The 18,109-nt window shown below is 55.8% G+C and overlaps 1 protein-coding gene across 1 annotated transcript; it reads right to left on the reverse strand.

Annotated features, from left to right (window-relative positions):
* Positions 1-407: 407 nt before the first annotated feature.
* LOC103726965 (cytochrome P450 26B1) lies at positions 408-17,599 on the reverse strand. The gene is made up of 6 exons (XM_008824710.3): positions 16,688-17,599; positions 12,966-13,190; positions 5,987-6,262; positions 5,625-5,780; positions 4,001-4,285; positions 408-3,708 (listed from the first exon to the last, which is right to left on the reverse strand). The coding sequence occupies exons 1-6, from the start codon at positions 16,889-16,891 to the stop codon at positions 3,316-3,318; spliced, it is 1,539 nt and encodes a 512-aa protein (XP_008822932.1). The 5' UTR covers positions 16,892-17,599; the 3' UTR covers positions 408-3,315.
* Between the last annotated feature and the right edge of the window lie 510 nt (positions 17,600-18,109).

An 18,109-nucleotide genomic window follows, 5' to 3' on the forward strand; every position in this document is an offset into this window, starting at 1 on the left:
AGCCCGAGGCATGAGGCTGAGGCCACGAAAGAACCGGCCCCTGTATCTGTCATGTGGCTATGGGTATCAGCTATCCCCACTCAAACTGATAGGCAGTCCTTCTGAGCTCTAGGTCAGCGAGTCCATCCCAGAGACACCTGGCACAGTTAGTCACAGCCATGCTTGGTAGGGGTATGGCCTCCAAGCTTCCTGTTCTACCAGGCCAACTCATGCCATTTTTCCTCCTCAGGGAGCCTGTCCCCAAGAACCCTGCCACAGTCTGTGTCCAGGAGTGCATGCTAGTCTAGGATGCAATTTAGAACTTCCTAACAATTTGGTCGGGCATTGCTAATAGGAACATGGGTGACCAAGGGAGCCTTCTGAGGCTGAAGAGCAGAGACCAGACAGGCAACAGAGACCAGGTGAGTCCCCACGGTTTATTATGGAAGCCAATAAAGAGCCACATTGAGTATTTTCAGGATCCCAAAATGCATGGCATTCATTGTTGTAATATGAAACATGGAATATTATATATACATCAAAACCACATGACAGCCAAAACACACACACGGCACCAGTTCATACCAAAATGAAACAAACAAGTGCTTTTTCAATATTAAAACAACTGTGATAAAAACATATTAATATTTTGAACCATGTTTACAATAGAGAACAATTCATATTTTACTAAATAACAAATATTTAACAACAACTTTATACTAAATATCTATTTGAATTATAACAAAAATAGTACTTATTATAGTTTATAAAGACAGACACAAAATTATAACATTTATGAAAAAAAGTTTTGTGTATAAAATAACACAACAATCTGGGCGGGGTCAAAATGGTTGCCCAGAATGCACACGTGTGCCAGCGCCTAACTTTGAAAGTGCTTTGATCCGCAAGCCCGTGGCAGGAAGAGTTCTGTGGGGTTTTTTTAAATGTCAAGTTACAATAGTTAGGAATGTAAATGAGAATACAACACCCTTCTAATGCTACTGTCATGAAACACACGAACACAGAACAGACACACATCTACAGAGGCGAGACGAAGCAGCACACCCACGGATGCCTGTTACCTTTGAGACCCAGCTGGGCAGACACTTTTCCTTCCTTTGTCCCTCATGGGGATCCCACTCAGCTTTTCCTTCTCTGTCCCTCCCAGGCTGGCCCCCCAAAATGGAGGGCCCCCTGAGGCCTGCCAGGGCCCTCCAGCCCCTCTGTCAGAGCCAGACTTACTGCAACCCACAGATTCAGTCTGAAACAGCTGGTTCAGGGCAAGTGGGGTCAGCCTGCTGGAAAATCAACTCACCAGACACTGGCCTTTTTGTGGGTAAGAGACTGTGGGGCAGTATGCAGATGTTTCACATGCTTTGATGAGTCTCTACACATTTTGGTCTGTTTCAGGATGGGGGGAAGACTGAGGGAGTCTACTTTAGGGTTTTTTTTTTCCCCAAATTATTTCGCCGGTAATGTCTGTTCTACCATTTTGTTGTTGTTGTTGGTGGTGGTGGTGGTGGTTGGTTGGTTTTGTCATGGAAAAGCAGACCACCAGTGAAACATTTGGGAAACGTGGATCACAGGACATCCCGTGTGGTGTGTCCTACTGCTAGGGAGAGGTGGGCAGGGTTTGTCCACTGGACCCCCATGCAGCAGGAACTGCCTTGGTGGCCATCAAAGGTTGGAGTGGGCTGTGTCATTCTGTGATTTTTACTTTCTTGTGAAAAGGCTCCTTTGCATTTGTAACTTCCAAAAGCAATGGCGAAATGCCAAGGACAAAGAAAAATCTGAAAACAGACAAAATTGCCTGTAGACTCACCAAAGGTCCCCAAACTGTTCCCAGGAGGAGTCCCGAGTTGCCAGCACTCAAACTGCCAGTGGTGGGAACCACTTCTCTTCCACCCAGTCATCCCCACGGCCCATCTGCAACTGAACCACTTCTGACAAATCTCCCTTATGTCCTTGTCTTCCTCTTTCTCCTCCTCTTTCATTCTCCCTGCACCCCTAACCCCTGCAGCACCTCCAGACCCCACAGGGCCAAGGCCAGCTCAGAGGGAAGGCTCTCTATCTCACCTCTTTGCTTTCATCTTCGCCCCACACCCTGAGCTGGGCTTAGCACATAGTGGCATAGAGGGGTAAGGACTTGGGGACATTTTCCAAGGGCTAAGGGCAAAGAGTGAGGGTGAAGGAAGGGAATATGGAGCCCCATGGGAAGAAGGAACCTGTACCCTTCCTCATTCTCACCAGTGAAGCAATTGGCATGTGGGCAGGCAGTGACTGACAGGAAGTGGCCATTGTCTCTGGTTGCCTCTGGAGTCACATGCCTGGGGCTTTGACAGACTGGGAGGTGGTAGTGGTACAGACGACAACGCTGGGTGTCTGACTCTGAGATTAAACCAAATCATTTGCCTGGAGCCTAGGAGGGCTGATCCACCCCCACCAGGGAGCTGGATTAGACCTGAGACCCTGTCTTCTTGCCTCAGAGATCCTGCGGGGAGCAGCTAGGTTGGAGGGTGGAGGCTGGAGGGGATATTCATTCCAGATCTCAGTATAGTGAATAAATATGGGCTAGGGAGCAGGGATGGATAGCCAGGCCCAACTATAGCCAGCAGCCACATGACTCAGTGGGTCCCATAATGGGTGGGTTGTCAGTGTGGCCAAGGCTGACAAAGAAGATACTTGGGATCAGGCCTGGGGCTCCTGTACCCCAAAGTCAGAAGAGAGAACAAATAGCAGCAACAGGCAATTTCCAATGTCCAAACTGGCTGCACTGGTACAGGGCACTCTCCAGGCTGGTGGCAGCTCCCACTCCACGCAGGGTGGCTTGGATGGGATTCCCTAGGACACTGTTCTGGACACCATCTAAGCAGTGGCAGGAGAGGGGATGGGAAAGAGTGCTCCAAAAGACCACATCTTTCCCTCCGTCCTGCCTACACAACCACCTAACCACCAACAAAAAGACAAAGGGGGCAGGAAAAGGACCCCTCAGAAGGCCATAAGCACACACTGCAGCATAGCTGACTGGCGCTAACACTGTCTCGGGCATAAAAGCCCTATTCGGGCCCTATCCCGGCCCTGTCCCAGGAGCTATGTGAGAAGGAGGTACAGTGATGGGAGCTGGAGATCCAAGTGAGCAGGAGCCAGGAGGGGTCCTGGGCCCAGGAAGGACAGGGTCCTTTTGGCTTTGGGGAGCGCTTACCAGGGAAAAGGCCAGAGGAGGGCAGGCACCGGAGACTGTTGGTCTCCAATCCAGCCACTCCCACACACAGGTTTCTAGCTCTGTCCCCCACCCCTCTGCTGGGCTGGGCTGAGGCCAGAATGAAGCCACACTGGCTACACCGTAGCACTCAGCATGGCCTCCGTCTCAGGGAGAATCTTATTCTGGTTGGAGTCCAGGCCAAAGAACTTGACGCTGAGGCCATCTACAGGATGCAGGACAGGGACCAGGGTGATGCGAGGGAAGGTCCGAGTGGCCAGCTCAAAGCGGCTGGTGCTAGCAAGCTCCACGGCCAGCACCTTCAGGAACAGCTTGGCCAGATGCTTGCCCAGGCAGGTCCGCACACCACCACCGAATGGGAGATAATGGAAGCGGCCATCCTTGTCCTCGCTGCGTGCCTGGCTGAAGCGGTCAGGGTCGAACACATTCACATCCTTGAACACAGGTGCAGTGTCGTGGGTGTCCCGGATGCTGTACATGACACTCCAACCTTTGGGGATCTGGAAACCCTGGAGGGATATAGAATAGGGAGTAGAGTGATGAGACCCGCAAAGAAGCCAACCACCTCCCTGTCCCACCCTCAGATGTCTAAGGTCTGCCTCTAACCAAAGATACTACTCCATGCTACTCCAAGTCTCCTGTTTACATAGGCCATAAGCAGCAGCCCAAGTGATACCCAGGTTGGCTTCATCCTACTCTGCATTTGGGGCAGAGTCCCACAGGACTGAAAGCTACTGGGATCAGATACTGTCTCCTAGAGTTTAGCTGCCCACCCTCAACACCACTGGAGCCCAGCCTCACATCAAGCTCGAAGGTCTGCAGCACTGTGCGATAGCCACCCGAGATGGGCGTGAACAGTCTCATGACTTCCTTGATGACGCAGTCCAGGTAGCGCAAGCCGCTGAGCGTGTCCAGGCGCAAGGTGCCCTCGCAGGGGCAGCCACCACTGTGAAGCAGGCCCTGGGCCCGCAACTCCTCCCGAAGCTTCTCCAGCACTGCCGGGTGCTTCAGCAGTTGCATGATCAGTGACGTGCTGGCACTGGCTGTGGTGGCATAGGCTGCAAAAATCAGCTCCAGGGTCCCATCCTGCAGTGCAGAGAGATAGTGCACTGGACCACCTGAAGCAGCCATATGGAACGACCTATGCTGCCAGCAAACCCAGGGCTCTCGATCATCTGGCTAGACTCTGCCTCGTCTCCACTGCCAGTTCTCTTGTTCTGAGCATTATGTACCATAGTGATCACGGGGGCTGAAGCCTGGTCCCCAGCTAGCAGGGAAACACTGTTGTGACCCAGGAGGGCTGAGTCACTTCTCACCCAGTGCTGGGTTCCTGGCCAGCACCAGCAAGCCTGTTCAACACAGTGGACTCAAAGAAGAGCAAGCACACATCTCTGGGGCTGCGCTCTGTGTGCACAAGAGTGCTTGTGCATGGGAATGGTGGGCAACTGGGTGTCTATGCCCCCCAAAGAAGGATGACCTTTAGGTGGTCAGAGGAGTAGGCAGGATCTGGAGGCAGTCCAAGGTCACAGTCAGGAGGACCTAAGAGAGGACTGCAGTGAGTCCTAGAAGTCCCTCCAGGTTCTCTGAGAAGCAGGATACAAAGCCATGGCCCTCCACAGAAAGGTCCCAGCAGGTCCCCTCATCCCAAGGCCTTTGTTTTACAGATGTGGACTTCCAGCTCAGACAGTAGCAAAGGGGACCTGGTTTCCCTACTTGCTTATAAAACAGGAAATCACTGTAGCTTCTGCCCAGCTCCCCTGGGGAAACCTGTGGACACTCAGCAAGAGGTTGCCTGGAGGTGAATAAGCCTCCCTCAAGTGAATCAGCCCCTAATTAGGGCCTGTTGCAGGTGGGCCAGGAGACTGAGGGCCAGCTGGACTCAAGCAGTGAGATGGACAAGAGCACCAAGCACCACTGGAGAAATGGAGAGCGGAGCAAGGAGGAGTCTGAAAAGCCTCAAACCGAGGTTGGGGCTGGCCTCTAGCAAGTGGCTTCCCCTCTGGGCCTATATTTCCTTGGGTGGCCTCCTAGAGCTACCGGGACCATGGGATGAACTGAGAGAGTGCAGCTGAGGACAGGTTCAATGGGAGGCACCAACAAGCCACTGGCAGCTTGTTCAGAGACCGATGGGTTGATATTCTGAATATTTAGAACACTGGAGATGGCTGTGGGCAGTATGGAGCTCATGGGACCCGACCACCCCAAGATGGGTACAGACAGTTCTGAGTCACCAGCTGTTGTGGGCAGAACAGGGCAGCCCCTGGCATCCTTCAACAAGGACAAGGATGCCCCTCTGCTTCCAGTTTAGTTCCCTCAGGTCCTGGAGCAGTGACTGCCACTGCTGCTCAGAAAGCTCTTTGGAATGGAAGTGGCCAGGCAGTCTCCCTGTGTGAGGGAGGGAAAAACGGGAGTCCCACCCACTGACCTTCAGTTCTTGCATGGTCATCTCCTTGCCGTGTTCCTTGCTGCTCTCAATAAGGATATCCAGGGCATCTGAGTAGTCCTTGCCCTGGGTACACTGCAGTTTCTCACGGATGGCTTTCTCTAGCCCTTTCTGCAGGATCTGCCGAGCTTGGATGCCCTAGGGGGAGGGGGCCATCAGCAATCCTTGTCAGCAATCCTTGTCAGCAGATCCTTCTGAGTCGCAGGATCATTCACCAGCTCCAGACCTGGTCCACTGCCACCTCTCCCCTCATCTGTCTGTACCCATGCCCTGTGCCCCCAGCACCTGTCCCGTAAGACCAAAGGCACTCTTGTGCCATCTCCTCCCAGGCCCAGGGTGCTCACCCTCCGGTAGCCACTAAAGGGCAGGTCCACAGGCAAGGAGAAGACATTCTCCACAAACTGCTGGTAGACCTCGAAGAGGTGAGCCAAGTCCTCCTCGGGGATGCTGAAGCCAAGCAACACTCGGACAGCCATTCGGAAGGTGAGTCTCTGTGCCTCCTGGTACACATTGATGGCCTCGGGCTGGCTGCTCCAGGCACGAAGCGTGTCCTGGATCACCAGCTGGATCTTGGGCAGGTAGCTCTCCAGTGCCTCATGGCTGAAGATCTTGGAGAAGACCTAGATGGCCCAGAGGCAGGTGATGACGGACTTGCAGTCAAGGGGCAAGCTGTTCACACCCCTTCTACTGTGGTCCCTGGGGTTTCCAATACAGCCCTCTTGAAGGGTCCTTTCTTTACTCTACCATCTGTGTCTGGGGGGTGGCTCTCCCATCCTTGGGGCATCACAAAGGCTAGGGTGTGGCCACACAAGAGGGGCTGCACTCCCGTTAGGGGACCCCTTCCCCAACTCCCAGGACCTAGAGCTGAAGTGTCCAAAGAGGTGGGATGCAGGTGCCTGGTCACAGAAAATGAGGGTCTCCCCTCTCTGCTGGTGGGAGGGCAAGAGAACCTAAGGCTACACAGAAAGCAGAACTCTCTGGAATTCCAAATCGCCATAAACCCCTATGAGATGACCATTATTAGGTGGAGCCCTCAGGAAGTTTAGGAGCTGTACCATTCAAATATCTACTGTATGGCCAGGTCTGGAGGTAAGCACTTTCTATCCAGAAAGATCCCAAAGACAAACAGAGTCCCTTTCCATTCTGAGCATCTTCTAGGACTGTCTTGAGTAACCAAGGGCCCCTGTTCCCATCTCCTGGCTTTGCACTCTCCCAACTGACTGGGCAGCACCCTGTCCCCACTCCAGCATGAAAGTGTTTTCACATAGCTTCCCGCCTAGCCAGGCAAGGGAGGGTATCTGTTTATTTATTGACAGCCTGTGGGCCTCACTTATATCCCCAGGGTCCAGAGCAGGAGGTGCTCCCCACCCAGAGTGGAGGAAAAGGTGGTTGGAGAAAGGGGGCAGTGCAGGGGAGGACGCCCACCCGCCCTGCCCCATGCAAACCACACACACGTGCCGCTCTCCCGCCTGCCCCTCAAACACAACCACGGCACAAACTGTAAATGTGAGAATTTCCCCTGCAGTCAGCTTGAGGAGGAAAAGGTAACATTTTCCTGGCCTGCACCCTGCATGGCTAATGGGAGGGCTGGTTTGCAGAAATAACAGTGCTGGCCCTTCAGTGGCCCGGCAGCTTTGCACAATAGCACTTTCATTCCCCAATTCCCAGTGGGCAGAGGGAGGGGAAACAGGCCAGTGAGGGGCAGAGGGTCACATGGCTGGGGCCAGTTCCACAGCCAAAGGATAGCTGAAGGGAGAAAGGGTGACAGGAGGTCGCTGGGGTCACTTGCATCTTGCCCAGTTTGGGGGATTCTAGGGAATTTCCTAGTGGAGGGCTTCAGCTGCCATAGCCCTTCAGAGCATTATATGAGGAAGGTAGTGCTGGGTGCTTAAGCTCCTTCCTGGTATCCTTGGGATTCCAGGTTCAGCCGCTAGTCAAGCGGTCCTGAGGGAGAGTGAAACCCTGCCCTCAGAATCAAGGATAATTCAGCCATGATCAGACACAGAGGGGAAGCTGGAGGGGGATGAGAGGTTCCAGAGCGAAACCACACTAACCCAGAGTCAGCCCCTAGGAATCTAGAGGTATCATCATGTGTCATGGAAGGACATGAGATGGCCTGATGGAGATTGGGATCCAAAGATGGGCATATAGAGGAAGGACATGGAAGAGGCCACTGTCACCAGGAGCAGCCAAAGCCAAGCCACCTAGGTGCAGCAAGATAGCAGGAAAAGTCAGACTGGGTGCCTAGAGACCTGACTTTTAACAGGAATTCGTCACCCAGCTGACTATGTAGCACGGTCAGGATGCTCATCTCTGGGTATCAGTTTCTGCATCTGTAAAATTGTGAGGCCCACCCAAGTGGCTTCTGGGATTTCTTTCAAGGGACACAATGTCTTAACACCTATTTCTATTCCTTACCCCCAAAAGATGTGAACCTTCCCAGAAGCCAGCCCCACAATGTTCAAACCTTGTGAATATTTCCTGTCATCCCATGCTCACACTCTACTTGGGCTATGGGGGCCCAGCACAGGCTACTCCAGGACTGACAAAAGAGGAGTGACCAGGGTACCAGAACATGTCCTTTTAAGACCTGTCGTTTGCATTCCTTGCGCCCTCTAGCGACAGCCATCTGAATCACTGCTTCTTCAGATTGCGGGGTCCAGGAGAGTTGGGATAGTTCAGACTGAAGATTCAGGGGGAGCTAGGGCTCAGCAAGGGACTCCAAGGCAGGAGGGTCACACTTGCCCCCAGGTGGGAAAGCATCAAGAGCTATGGTCACACCCACCTGGGCCTCTGAGAAGTGCAAGATCAGGCTCCTGTCCAGATCAGCCTCTGACTTGCTGTTCCTCTGGGTCTCAGTTTCCCCACTGGTTTCAAGGGGGATCCAGCCAGATGTTTCTATGTCTCTTACCACCCAGATGTCCCCCTATTTCCTTAAAGCACCTCCCAGGTGGAGAACAACTGGAATGAGAAACCGAGTAAAGGCAGGTAGCAGGCACTCCAGCCCTGGTAACCTTTGCTCAGAGGACACCAAGTTCACTGCCCCCCCCTGCCTGCCTCTGACCCAGCTACTCTAGAGACACCGGGGCCTCCCAGGCCTGCATCTCTGGATCTGTGCCCAGAGCTAACAAGGCAGACACTTCCCAAAGCTGGGGCAATCCAGAAACCACCACCTACCACAGAGGACTGGGAGACAGAGGTGACTGTCAGGACAGGGGAGGCCTGGACCACATAGGCATGCTGGATCTGAGGCTGCTGGCCACCAGGGTCAGACCCAGGACACAGGGGAAGGTGCCTGGGAGTGGCTCTGTGAAGAAAGGAAGGGCTCTGGCCCCAGAATGCTGGCCCTGACCACAGACAACACAGTGACCAAGCTGTTTTGTCTCTCACAGGGGCTTCCCTAGGAATTCCCAAAATGAAGCCAAGATTGCCACACAAAAGTCATTGGGAACCAGCCAGGCCTGGCGGAACCCTGTAGATCAAGCCACAGGTATGAATTTTGCAAAGGATGAGTGCCAGGGAGAGTCAGGGCAGAGGGTCCTGCGAGACCCCAGAATGCCAATACCAGCACACCTGTGAGGTTGCATGAAGGGCTGAAGTAGGTTCTGTTGTGAATGTGTCCTTGGAGAACACTCCCAGGTTCCCCTGGATGTCTCCAATAACAATTTCCTGGGCTCTCTGTCTCCCTCCCTGTGGATGGGAGCTGACTACACAGGGCCTGGGACACCCTCCCCCAGGGCTTGTCAAGACCTAATCTTCTATAATTGTCCTTACAAATGTCCTCTCTGCCAGACTTCCTCACTCCTCCGGCCTCTCATGTGATGTCACTGGGATAAGGGGGGATCACTTTGTAAATCCCACAGCTCTCACAGCAGCTGAGGGTGGATGGGTGAGTGGATGGGCAGACACAGCAGCAGGCAGGGCTGCCGAGGGAACTTACTGCCCGAACAGTGACTCAGCCAAGGAGAAATGGAGGCAGCTGCCCAGGCCGGGTGGGGGCCAGGCAGGCCACCAGGCCAAGCCACCAGAGCCTCGGCCTGCAGAGTGGAAAGAATAACAGAAGGCAGGCAGCCGTCAGCACAGGGGTGACGCCAAGGTGTGTACTTTATACTCCAGTAAGGAGGGGAGGGGGAACCAAAGAACAAGTCATCTCCCAGTTGCTGGCAACACCACCAGCCTCTGCTTCACCCAGAGCAGTCCCCACTCAGCACCTCTGGTCTGGATGGGTGGGTCAAGAACCCCCTCCCAACCCACACATCCCCTTCTCTTGTCACCTATCCTGATTCTTCCACAGACCCACCCCAAAGCACTGGTGGGGGAAGGGAAACAGCACTTGCCTGCAATTCCTGGGGTGCCCTAATTGGAAAAGGGCTACCCAGCTGCTTACACTCTTCCAGCAAAATCCCCTTGGAGAGCTGCAGTGGTAGGGATAGGGAGGGGGGATTCTTAAGGCCACAGGGCAGGACCTTGTTCCCACTGGCTACATCCTGTGGCAGGGTCCTCAAACCCCTGCCTCCCACCAATCTTTTAGGCTTGGGGGGCCCAAGATGGCTACAATGGCTGGCATGGGGGGCCTAGGGCCAGAATGGACTCCAACTAAGCTTCCCCTCTCCCCACCAAGGCCATATTTGCCTTCCAAAATAGGCAGAATGAGGCGCCAGCAGACGTGGGGCTCCAGGGTGGCTGAGTCTTGGACCCCTCTCCACTTGGGAGGACAGAGGAAGGAAAGTAGGAGGCAGAGGCCCCCATATCTACCCTGCCTACCGCCCATCACAAGGACAGGCAGAGGGAGGTGCCCACTCCCTGACACCTTGGCAGCTAGTATCCTCCCCCACTGACCTTCAAAGGTATCCCCTCCTGCCTCCAGGCCTCCTCAGCAACCCCTGGGCCCATTCACTGGTGTTACAGTAACTTTTGGGTGAAGGACTTCATCTAGAACAAAGGCTCTGTGCCTGCGCCTGGGGCTGCAGCACAACTTCCAATAGCTGGGAATGCTACCCACCTGCCCATGAGCCAAGCCTGGCTTGGTGGGCATGTCTGTGCTGCAGCCTGTGCATTGGTCCAAGGGCTTTCAGAGTGTGGTGGGGGGCTGGCTCCCCCCAGGATCCTGTGACTATAGCCCATTCCTGACTCTGGCCTCCTCTGGGCCATCTTCTGACCTCAGGACATACTGGATTTCTGAGAGGTGTGCAGTGACCTCCATCACAACCCTCAGCTCTATCCAGGGAGGAACAGGATGGGTAGGCAGGGCTTTTTGACCCTACTTCCAAAGCCGACTCTGCAACCTCAGCAGAAGGCTCTAGGGCAGGGGCAGGAAACCTACTCTGGAGGTCTCCCAAGTCCTCGGGCTCCAAGTTCCCTGGTGAATCTATCTGGTACACGCTGAAGTTGCACAAACTAACATGCTGCCCCACCAAAGACAGAGAAAACAGGTCAGCTCACTGTGTGGGGCTGGGATAGAGGCTTCCAGAACTCCCAAACTTCTGTGTATCTGACAACTTCTCATCTCCACCTTCCCAGCCAGACTCCACCCACCCTTCCTGGGCAGGGAGCCAGACTCTCTGCATACTCTACCAGAAGGACCCTATACCCCAGGTGGGGGAGGGGTACCAAAGGAGGAGGCGGGGAAGAAGCATGAGGCCTGGCTTCTACAGGTGATGCTGTTAGACTGGGGAGACTGGAGTTCTAGCAGCCCCACCCCAGTGGGCCCTAGACCACCAGGGCAGCCAGGGCTAATACCTAGAGCTCATGCAGCCATGGCCATGAGGAACCCTCTTTCTCCACACATCTGGTCAGACCTCCCAGAGAAGGGGTGGGTCACCCACACAATGGAAACAGTGATGCTTCTAGTTCTCAGCCAGCTATGCTCCAGCACACCTGGGCCCCACTTCCTGCACATACATCCTAACAAGGCTCCTGCCAGTCCAGTGTCCAGACAGGCCCTAGTTACAAGGGGCGCTCCAGGCTTTGCACCCAGAAGACTAGCCCATGTCTGCAGGAGGGCAGGAAGGACGTTCAGGAACAAGAGTCCTGAGCTCTGTCTTCTTTTCCTACCAGGTTTGACTTTCTCAGGACAAGGGTCAAGCCTCTTGCTTCTTAGTAACTAACTCTTCTCAGTAATTCTTCTTAGTAACTAACTTCTATTTGCCAGCAAACTGCATTAACAGCTTCCAGCACCCAATGAGGCTTTTGGAAATCTTATGCAGTTCTTGAAACACACATCCTCAAGGATTTTGCTTCTTGTGCCAGCCACGGAGAAGGACCCAGAGAATAGCAAACAAGAGATGCTGCAGCGGGTTCCTCAGTCACCAAGACCACACCACCTTGCACAAGGACTGCCTTCGAAAGGCCCTACCCGCCACAGCACAGCCCTCTCTCCCTTTCCCTAGCTCCACCACTCCTCTGGGAGGATAGAGGCCCCTCTTCCTTCCCTACCTTGGTGAGTCCTCCGACCCAATGGAAAAAACGGAGTGGATAGGCCGTGCAGCCTCCTTTCTGGCGACTTCCAGCCCCAGGCCGGCGCCCCACCCGCCGCCGGCTCAGCTTTCGGGTTACTGCAGTTCAAACAGCACGTGCCGCCCGCGCTCCCAGCCGAGCCGTGGCTCAGCGCTGGAGGGGGCGGGGAGGCGTGCTCCAAGCGCGCTGGCTGCCCTGCTGCGCGTCTCTTGAAACCGCTCGGGAAATCCACAGGATAAACACCCACTTTCTCTTCCTCTTCAGGGGGTGGGTGCGCTTTGATCTACCGCGCGGGCCTGGGCTGCTCTGCCACCCCTCGCCCTTCCCCCATCCGCCTGTCCTCCAGCGGTGGGGCCCTAAACCCACCCATCCTCTCTCCCAGGCTAGGCCGATGGGCCGCTGCCTACAACGTTTCCCCGCCTCCCCAGCACACGCCCATGCCGACCTCCATGCAACGTGCGACTGCAGGGCCAGGTTTGGTTTTAGAACCATCAGTCCTCCGAATTCCACTGTTGGAAACTTTAAGAAACCGGGATCCGTGAACTACTGCCCTCCCCGCCCACCTTTTCCATTTCAGTGGCTCACTGAAGACTGGCATTCGTCACTGCAGACCCTGCATGTTCATGCACGCTTTGTTCAAACCACAGGTAGCAGGCCCTATTGCCCCTGATAGTGCCCTGAGCGCAGTCGACCGGCGTCAGGGTAGAACCCCAGGAGGGGCACCAAGGGGCTGGAAGCCATCTGGGCAAGGGTGCAGGAGCCTAGTGTGCAAGGGGGAGCTCAGATTCGAGTTAGGTCGTTCCCAGGGCCCCTGGCGCTTCTTAACCTTGAGCGAGGTGCTCCTAAAACGAGGGTCTGAGCTCTTACCTTGCGCTTGTTGCGGTGAATGTCGCCAATGGAGTTGGCCACCGTGTTGGGACCCAGCAACACGCGTGCGCTGCGCGGCCACTCGGTGCTCACGAGCTGGTGTTCTCCCAAGAGGATCTTGCGCACGTTCTCCGCACCAGTCACCCGGATCAGCGGCCGCCCCAGCAAGTGTGTCTTGAACACATTACCATACTTCTCCCGGCGCGAAGACTGGAAACCAGACCCCTGCGGGAACCACGCCACACCTCTGTCAGGGCTCAGATAGGACCTGTGAGGCCCGAGCATCCCGCCCCACCCAAGGCATCTGCCTTCCTCAACACACACACACACACACACACACACACACACACACACACACACACAAACACGTGTCTGTGTGTGTACGTAGCAAGTGTATTTTTCAGTGGGCTTTGGAGCTAATGCATTTTCCCTCTGGTTTTTCACATCATATAAGTGTTACTTATTTCCCTTCTGTCCACCTGTGTAACCCTCCCTATTCCCTCTCCAGTTAAAGTATCCCCCCATTTTCCCCATTTCCCTTTGCCCGAGAACTGGAGAATGGAGCCTAGAGGACAATAAATAATGCCAGGAAACGAAGGTGCAGGGGCGTCCACGGAAAGCTGATTTTCGCAAATGACTTTTGGGAGGGAAAAAGGTATCCCCGACGGCTGGACCCCGAGCAGAAGTTTGCTCCCCCACCCTCGCGCTCCCGAGCCTCTCGGAATAAATATTTCCAGGCTTCAGGCCACGGGCTGGCGAGACCCCGCGGGGTGGCCGCAGGCCAAAGATTATTTATAGCGACGAGTAGTGTGTGCCCGGAGGCCATCCCCAGAGATGGGGGTTGGAGTTTCCTCTCCGCTCCGGTGTGGCCCTTGGAGGCCTATGCAGGTTGGAGTCTCGGGCCCAGAGCCACTACTCTCCTGAAGCATTTTGTCCTGGGAATGACTGGGACCGACTGGCGTTGCCGCCCTGAAGTTTGGAACTGGAGCGCCGGGAAGGCGCTTCCTAGGGGCGTGCGGGACCCGGCACAGCGACCGGCACAGGTAACCGGATCTTCGCGGCGGCCGCGCGAGTAGAGATCGCGGGGCCGGGGCAGAGCCCAGAGATCCGAGAAGCTACAGCGGCAGCCCGTGGTCCTAGAAGCCAAGGGGCCCGGTGAGTGGGGGCGGGAGCTGGGCGTCCCAAGCTCACCTTCCACTACGCTGTAGCCACCCTGCCCGACTTAACCCTTCTCCTGCCGGGCGAACCGAGAGCGAAGGGGCGGGGTGCCACCTGTCCGCCTTGTCCCGCCAGCCTCCGTCGCGGTACCCCAGAGGTAGTAGGCTCCCTACACCCGGGGAGGCCCCCTCCTCACTTTCCTTTCTTCCACTGAAACTATACTCCATCTAGATGTGCACACGCCCCAGCACTGTGAAAGGGACTGCAGAACCCGGATTCCTAATCGCTTTTCCACATGTTCCTCTGCCGGGCGCGCGACCGGGAGCCAGCCGGGAACCCCGCGCCGCCTGCAGGGGCCTGGCCTCGGACGCAGTCCCGCTCCTGTCCCCCGCCCGAGGGTAGCGGAGAGCTACTCCCACCCCTAGACGCCAGTGTAGACAGCTCCGGCTCCTTTAAGAGAAGTCAGGGCGGAGTGGGGTGCGGAGGGGGGGGTGCGTAGAGCAGAGTTCCCGTGCTCTGTCTGCAGGACCGTCTCCCTAGCTCCAGCTCACTCCGTCTCTCCTCTTCCGTCTTTTCCTCTGTTTTTCTTTTCTTTCGACACAAAAGTTGGGTTGTGAATTTTCCGAGGTCGCCGCCGCCTCGCCCCCACCCCCGCCTCTGATCTGCCTAACTATAATTAAAGTGCGTTTTTTGTGGCTTTAATAAAGAGTTATTTGTCCGCTGTTTCCATGGTCTTCACAAAGAGGACTTTCATAGGGGCGGCCGCTCGGGCCCCGAGTCCAATTTATACAAAAATGTTGTATTTTTAGCCCTGGGCTCTGTTTAGATGGCGCTCACTGGAAACCGAGAGCCCTTGGAGGTCCCCCCGTAAAATCTGATAAATGACTCGAAAAAAAATAACCCCACATTCACGGGGGGGTTCACCTTAACCCCTTCAGCACCTTTCCGTCTCTCCTCCCCGGGGATCCAGACTCCCAAGGGGCAGGGATGCAGGGGCACAAGACTGTTCTCTAACTTGGTGCAGGCCCACCAGATCCGCAGGGACCTTTGTGGGATTCGAAAAAAGGGCAAGGGGACATGGGGGTGGGCATAGAAAGGTCAGGAAATAGGATGGGGGTGTGTAACAGCGAGGATTCCGCAGAGCGGCTCTAACCAGGCGGGAATTATTGCTCACGTGAGTTATTTTATTTTCTAAATTCTCCGCCCGAAGCCTGAACCACTGCCACAGTTAACCCTTTAAATGTGGAGACAAGAAACAGGCAGATGTCTTTTTCTAGGGCTCGTCCGATTAGTCGAAGTGAACCCCACCCCATTGGAGAAGCACCCCCCCCCAAAGGAGATGGACCAACTCTGAAGACTTAGAAAGACCCAGGTGGGGGGTGGGGGCAACCTCGGAGTCTCTCTGCCCTGCTCCCCTGCCACTCGGCCTGTGGCGGAGCGTGGTGGGGTGTGTTTTTGTGTGCTGGCACGCACAGACTGCACGCGTCTGTTAATTTCAAACCAAGCTTTCGCCTGTCTAAACCCACAGGTCCCCACTCTCACCTTTCATGTTACCTTTCGAGTGCTGGATTGTCTGTTTCAGCATATCCAAGCTGCCTCTAAGGTCGGTGAGCTACCGTTGGACAAACACGCACACATATGCATACCCAAACACACCTCCCACGGCTATCCCAGAGGTGCCCCCCCAAACCTGGGGTGTATCAAATTGCAGAAGCCATTGATTGTCTAGCGTCAGAGGGGGTTAATTCCAGGCTAATCTGTTTGCACCTACCTGGGTCTGGTCCTCGACGCGCCCTGCCCGAATTGTCACAGAGTAGGCTAGTGTGTCGTCTAGCAGCATACACTCTGGATCTCTCACATACCTCTCCCAGTTTCCTTAGCTAAACTGTACTCACCCAGAAAGCAAACAGACCCCCCCCCAAAGCTGAGGGCACTCACTCAGCTCTCTTGCTGAGGTTTCCCTAGGGTTATCATCTTCCTCTCCCACCACAAGACACAGACGGACAGACAGACAGACAGACAGACACACACACACACACACACACACACACGAGTTCTGAGCACCGCGGACCCTCACAGCTGTACCTGGGTAGGATACCCCACACTGCAGGATGCAGCGATGGTCCTAAAGGGGGCCATTCAAGCTGTCACCGGCACCCTCCTCCTCCGCCTCCCAGTAACACAGTGAAAACGCAGGACAGAGCAGAGACTGGGGCCCGGAACATGAAACCCAGGGAAAAGCCATCCGACGCCCCTTTTGACTTGTCCCCCAAAACTCTATACGCACCCCTTTGGGCGCCCACGATCGAGGCGCATCTGATTTGGGAACTCCCTCTAATTCCGGATCCCCTCCATCGGCCTCCTGAACCCCCTCACCCGGCGTCAGTGGTCTTCTAGCCGAGCCGCAGGCATGCCAGGGAAAGCCGGCGGCGCGAGCAGAGGCAAGGAAGGGGCGGGGACCCGAGCCTCGGATCTGCCGGCGCCCCCTGGCCCGGCCAAGGCTCCACAATCTCTGCGCCCGCAACTAGCGGACCCCAGCAGCAGCGGGTCCCGCGCGCGCTTACCTGGAGCAGCCAGTGGCCGGTCTCTCCGATGAGCGGGAATCCCATGGAACCTTTGGGGATCGGCAGCTTGCAGCTCTTGTCTCGGGTAGCAGCCCAGCGCAGCTGCCACAGCTGCTGCGACACGGCCAGCAGCAGCGTCACCGACACCAGGCACGCGGCGAGGGTGGCCAGCGCCGACACCAGCTCCAAGCCCTCAAAGAGCATGTTGGCGGCCGCACGGGGGATTGGCTGTGCTGGCCGGGACGGGGGAGGGGAGGGCCTGTCTAGAGTGGCGGGGGAGGGGAGGCTGCTGCCAGGGGTCCGGGCACCTTTCGGCGAAACCCAAAGGAGGAATATGAGGCGGAGGGAAGGGACCTGGAGGATGGGAGGTGAGCAAAGAGAGGGAGGAAAAAGATTGCCTAGAAGAAGGGAGAGAAGACAGGAGGCGACTCGAGGTGTAACTTTGTTTGTTTGTTTGTTCCTTTACGCGGGCTTAGGGCTGCTTTCCGAGTGGTGAGGAGACAAGTCAAGATGATGATGGGCTTGTTCTCCCTGCAACCACCACACTCGAAAACTTTGGAAAACTTTATCCACCAGAAGCCTCTTGGAAGCCCCTGCTTGAAGCAGGGGTAACAAAAAAAAGAGGAGGGGAACAGAGAGCTAGCGAAGAGAAAGTGCGATCAATTTACAAAAGTATTCCAAATTCCTAGGTGCAAAAAAAAAATCGGAATCCAAAAATTCCAACGAACCCAAAAACTTTGGGGGCGAGGGAGAGGGCTCCCCAGATGAGGCGAGTGCAGCGGCCCGAGCCCCGGAGCGGGTGCGGCACCTCGAGGCGGGAGCGGCGGCGAGGCCGGCGCGGTGGCCCGAGCGCGGGTGCGGAGTCGGCGGGCTGCGGTCGGGAAGGGACGCAACCGGCGACCAAGCCCCAGAGGGGAGGAGGTGGAAAACCCGAGCTGGGCAATCGTATCAATTAAGAAAAGGCAGTCTGTCCCAGGACGTAGTCTCTTGGCTCTGGAGTTGCTGTTGGGGGGGGGGGCGGGGGGACGGGAGAAAAGAAGGAGGAAAAAAAAGAAAGAAAGGCAAAAAGGGATGAAAGAGAGAAGCAGGAGGCAGGACTTCAGGGCTGGTGGTTTGAAAAGCGTCTCTCAATCTGATTTGATCCAAGGCTAGGCGATGCGTGTGTTTATATAGAGGCGGGAGGCTGCGCCGTGGGCGCGCGGCCAGCACCCCCCCTGGGCGCGCTCACAAAGCGGGAGGCGTGGTGAGAGGCCGGCCCGCTGCCGGAGCGTGTGAGCGCCCGCCGGCCTCCCGCCCCGCCCCGGCCCGCCGGGGACCCACTTGTAGCCGCCGCAGGATCAAACTCAGTTCACCTCGCGCCTCCTCTTCCTTCTCGCCTGCGTCTTGGAGCCCCGCACCTACAGACGGACGAGAGGAGATACA

This window comes from Nannospalax galili, unplaced genomic scaffold, assembly GCF_000622305.1.
Source record: "Nannospalax galili isolate Female #2095 unplaced genomic scaffold, S.galili_v1.0 scaffold389, whole genome shotgun sequence".
Classification (NCBI taxonomy): domain Eukaryota; kingdom Metazoa; phylum Chordata; class Mammalia; order Rodentia; family Spalacidae; genus Nannospalax; species Nannospalax galili.

Excerpts from the sequence above, each read along its gene's own strand:
- LOC103726965 (XM_008824710.3), bottom strand. The coding sequence starts at position 16,891 with ATGCTCTTTGAGGGCTTGGAGCTGGTGTCGGCGCTGGCCACCCTCGCC. Across the intron at positions 13,191-16,687 it reads CCGGCCACTGGCTGCTCCAG|GGGTCTGGTTTCCAGTCTTC; the intron begins GTAAGCGCGCGC and ends TGGTTCCCGCAG. Across the intron at positions 6,263-12,965 it reads TTCACCGCAACAAGCGCAAG|GTCTTCTCCAAGATCTTCAG; the intron begins GTAAGAGCTCAG and ends TGGGCCATCTAG.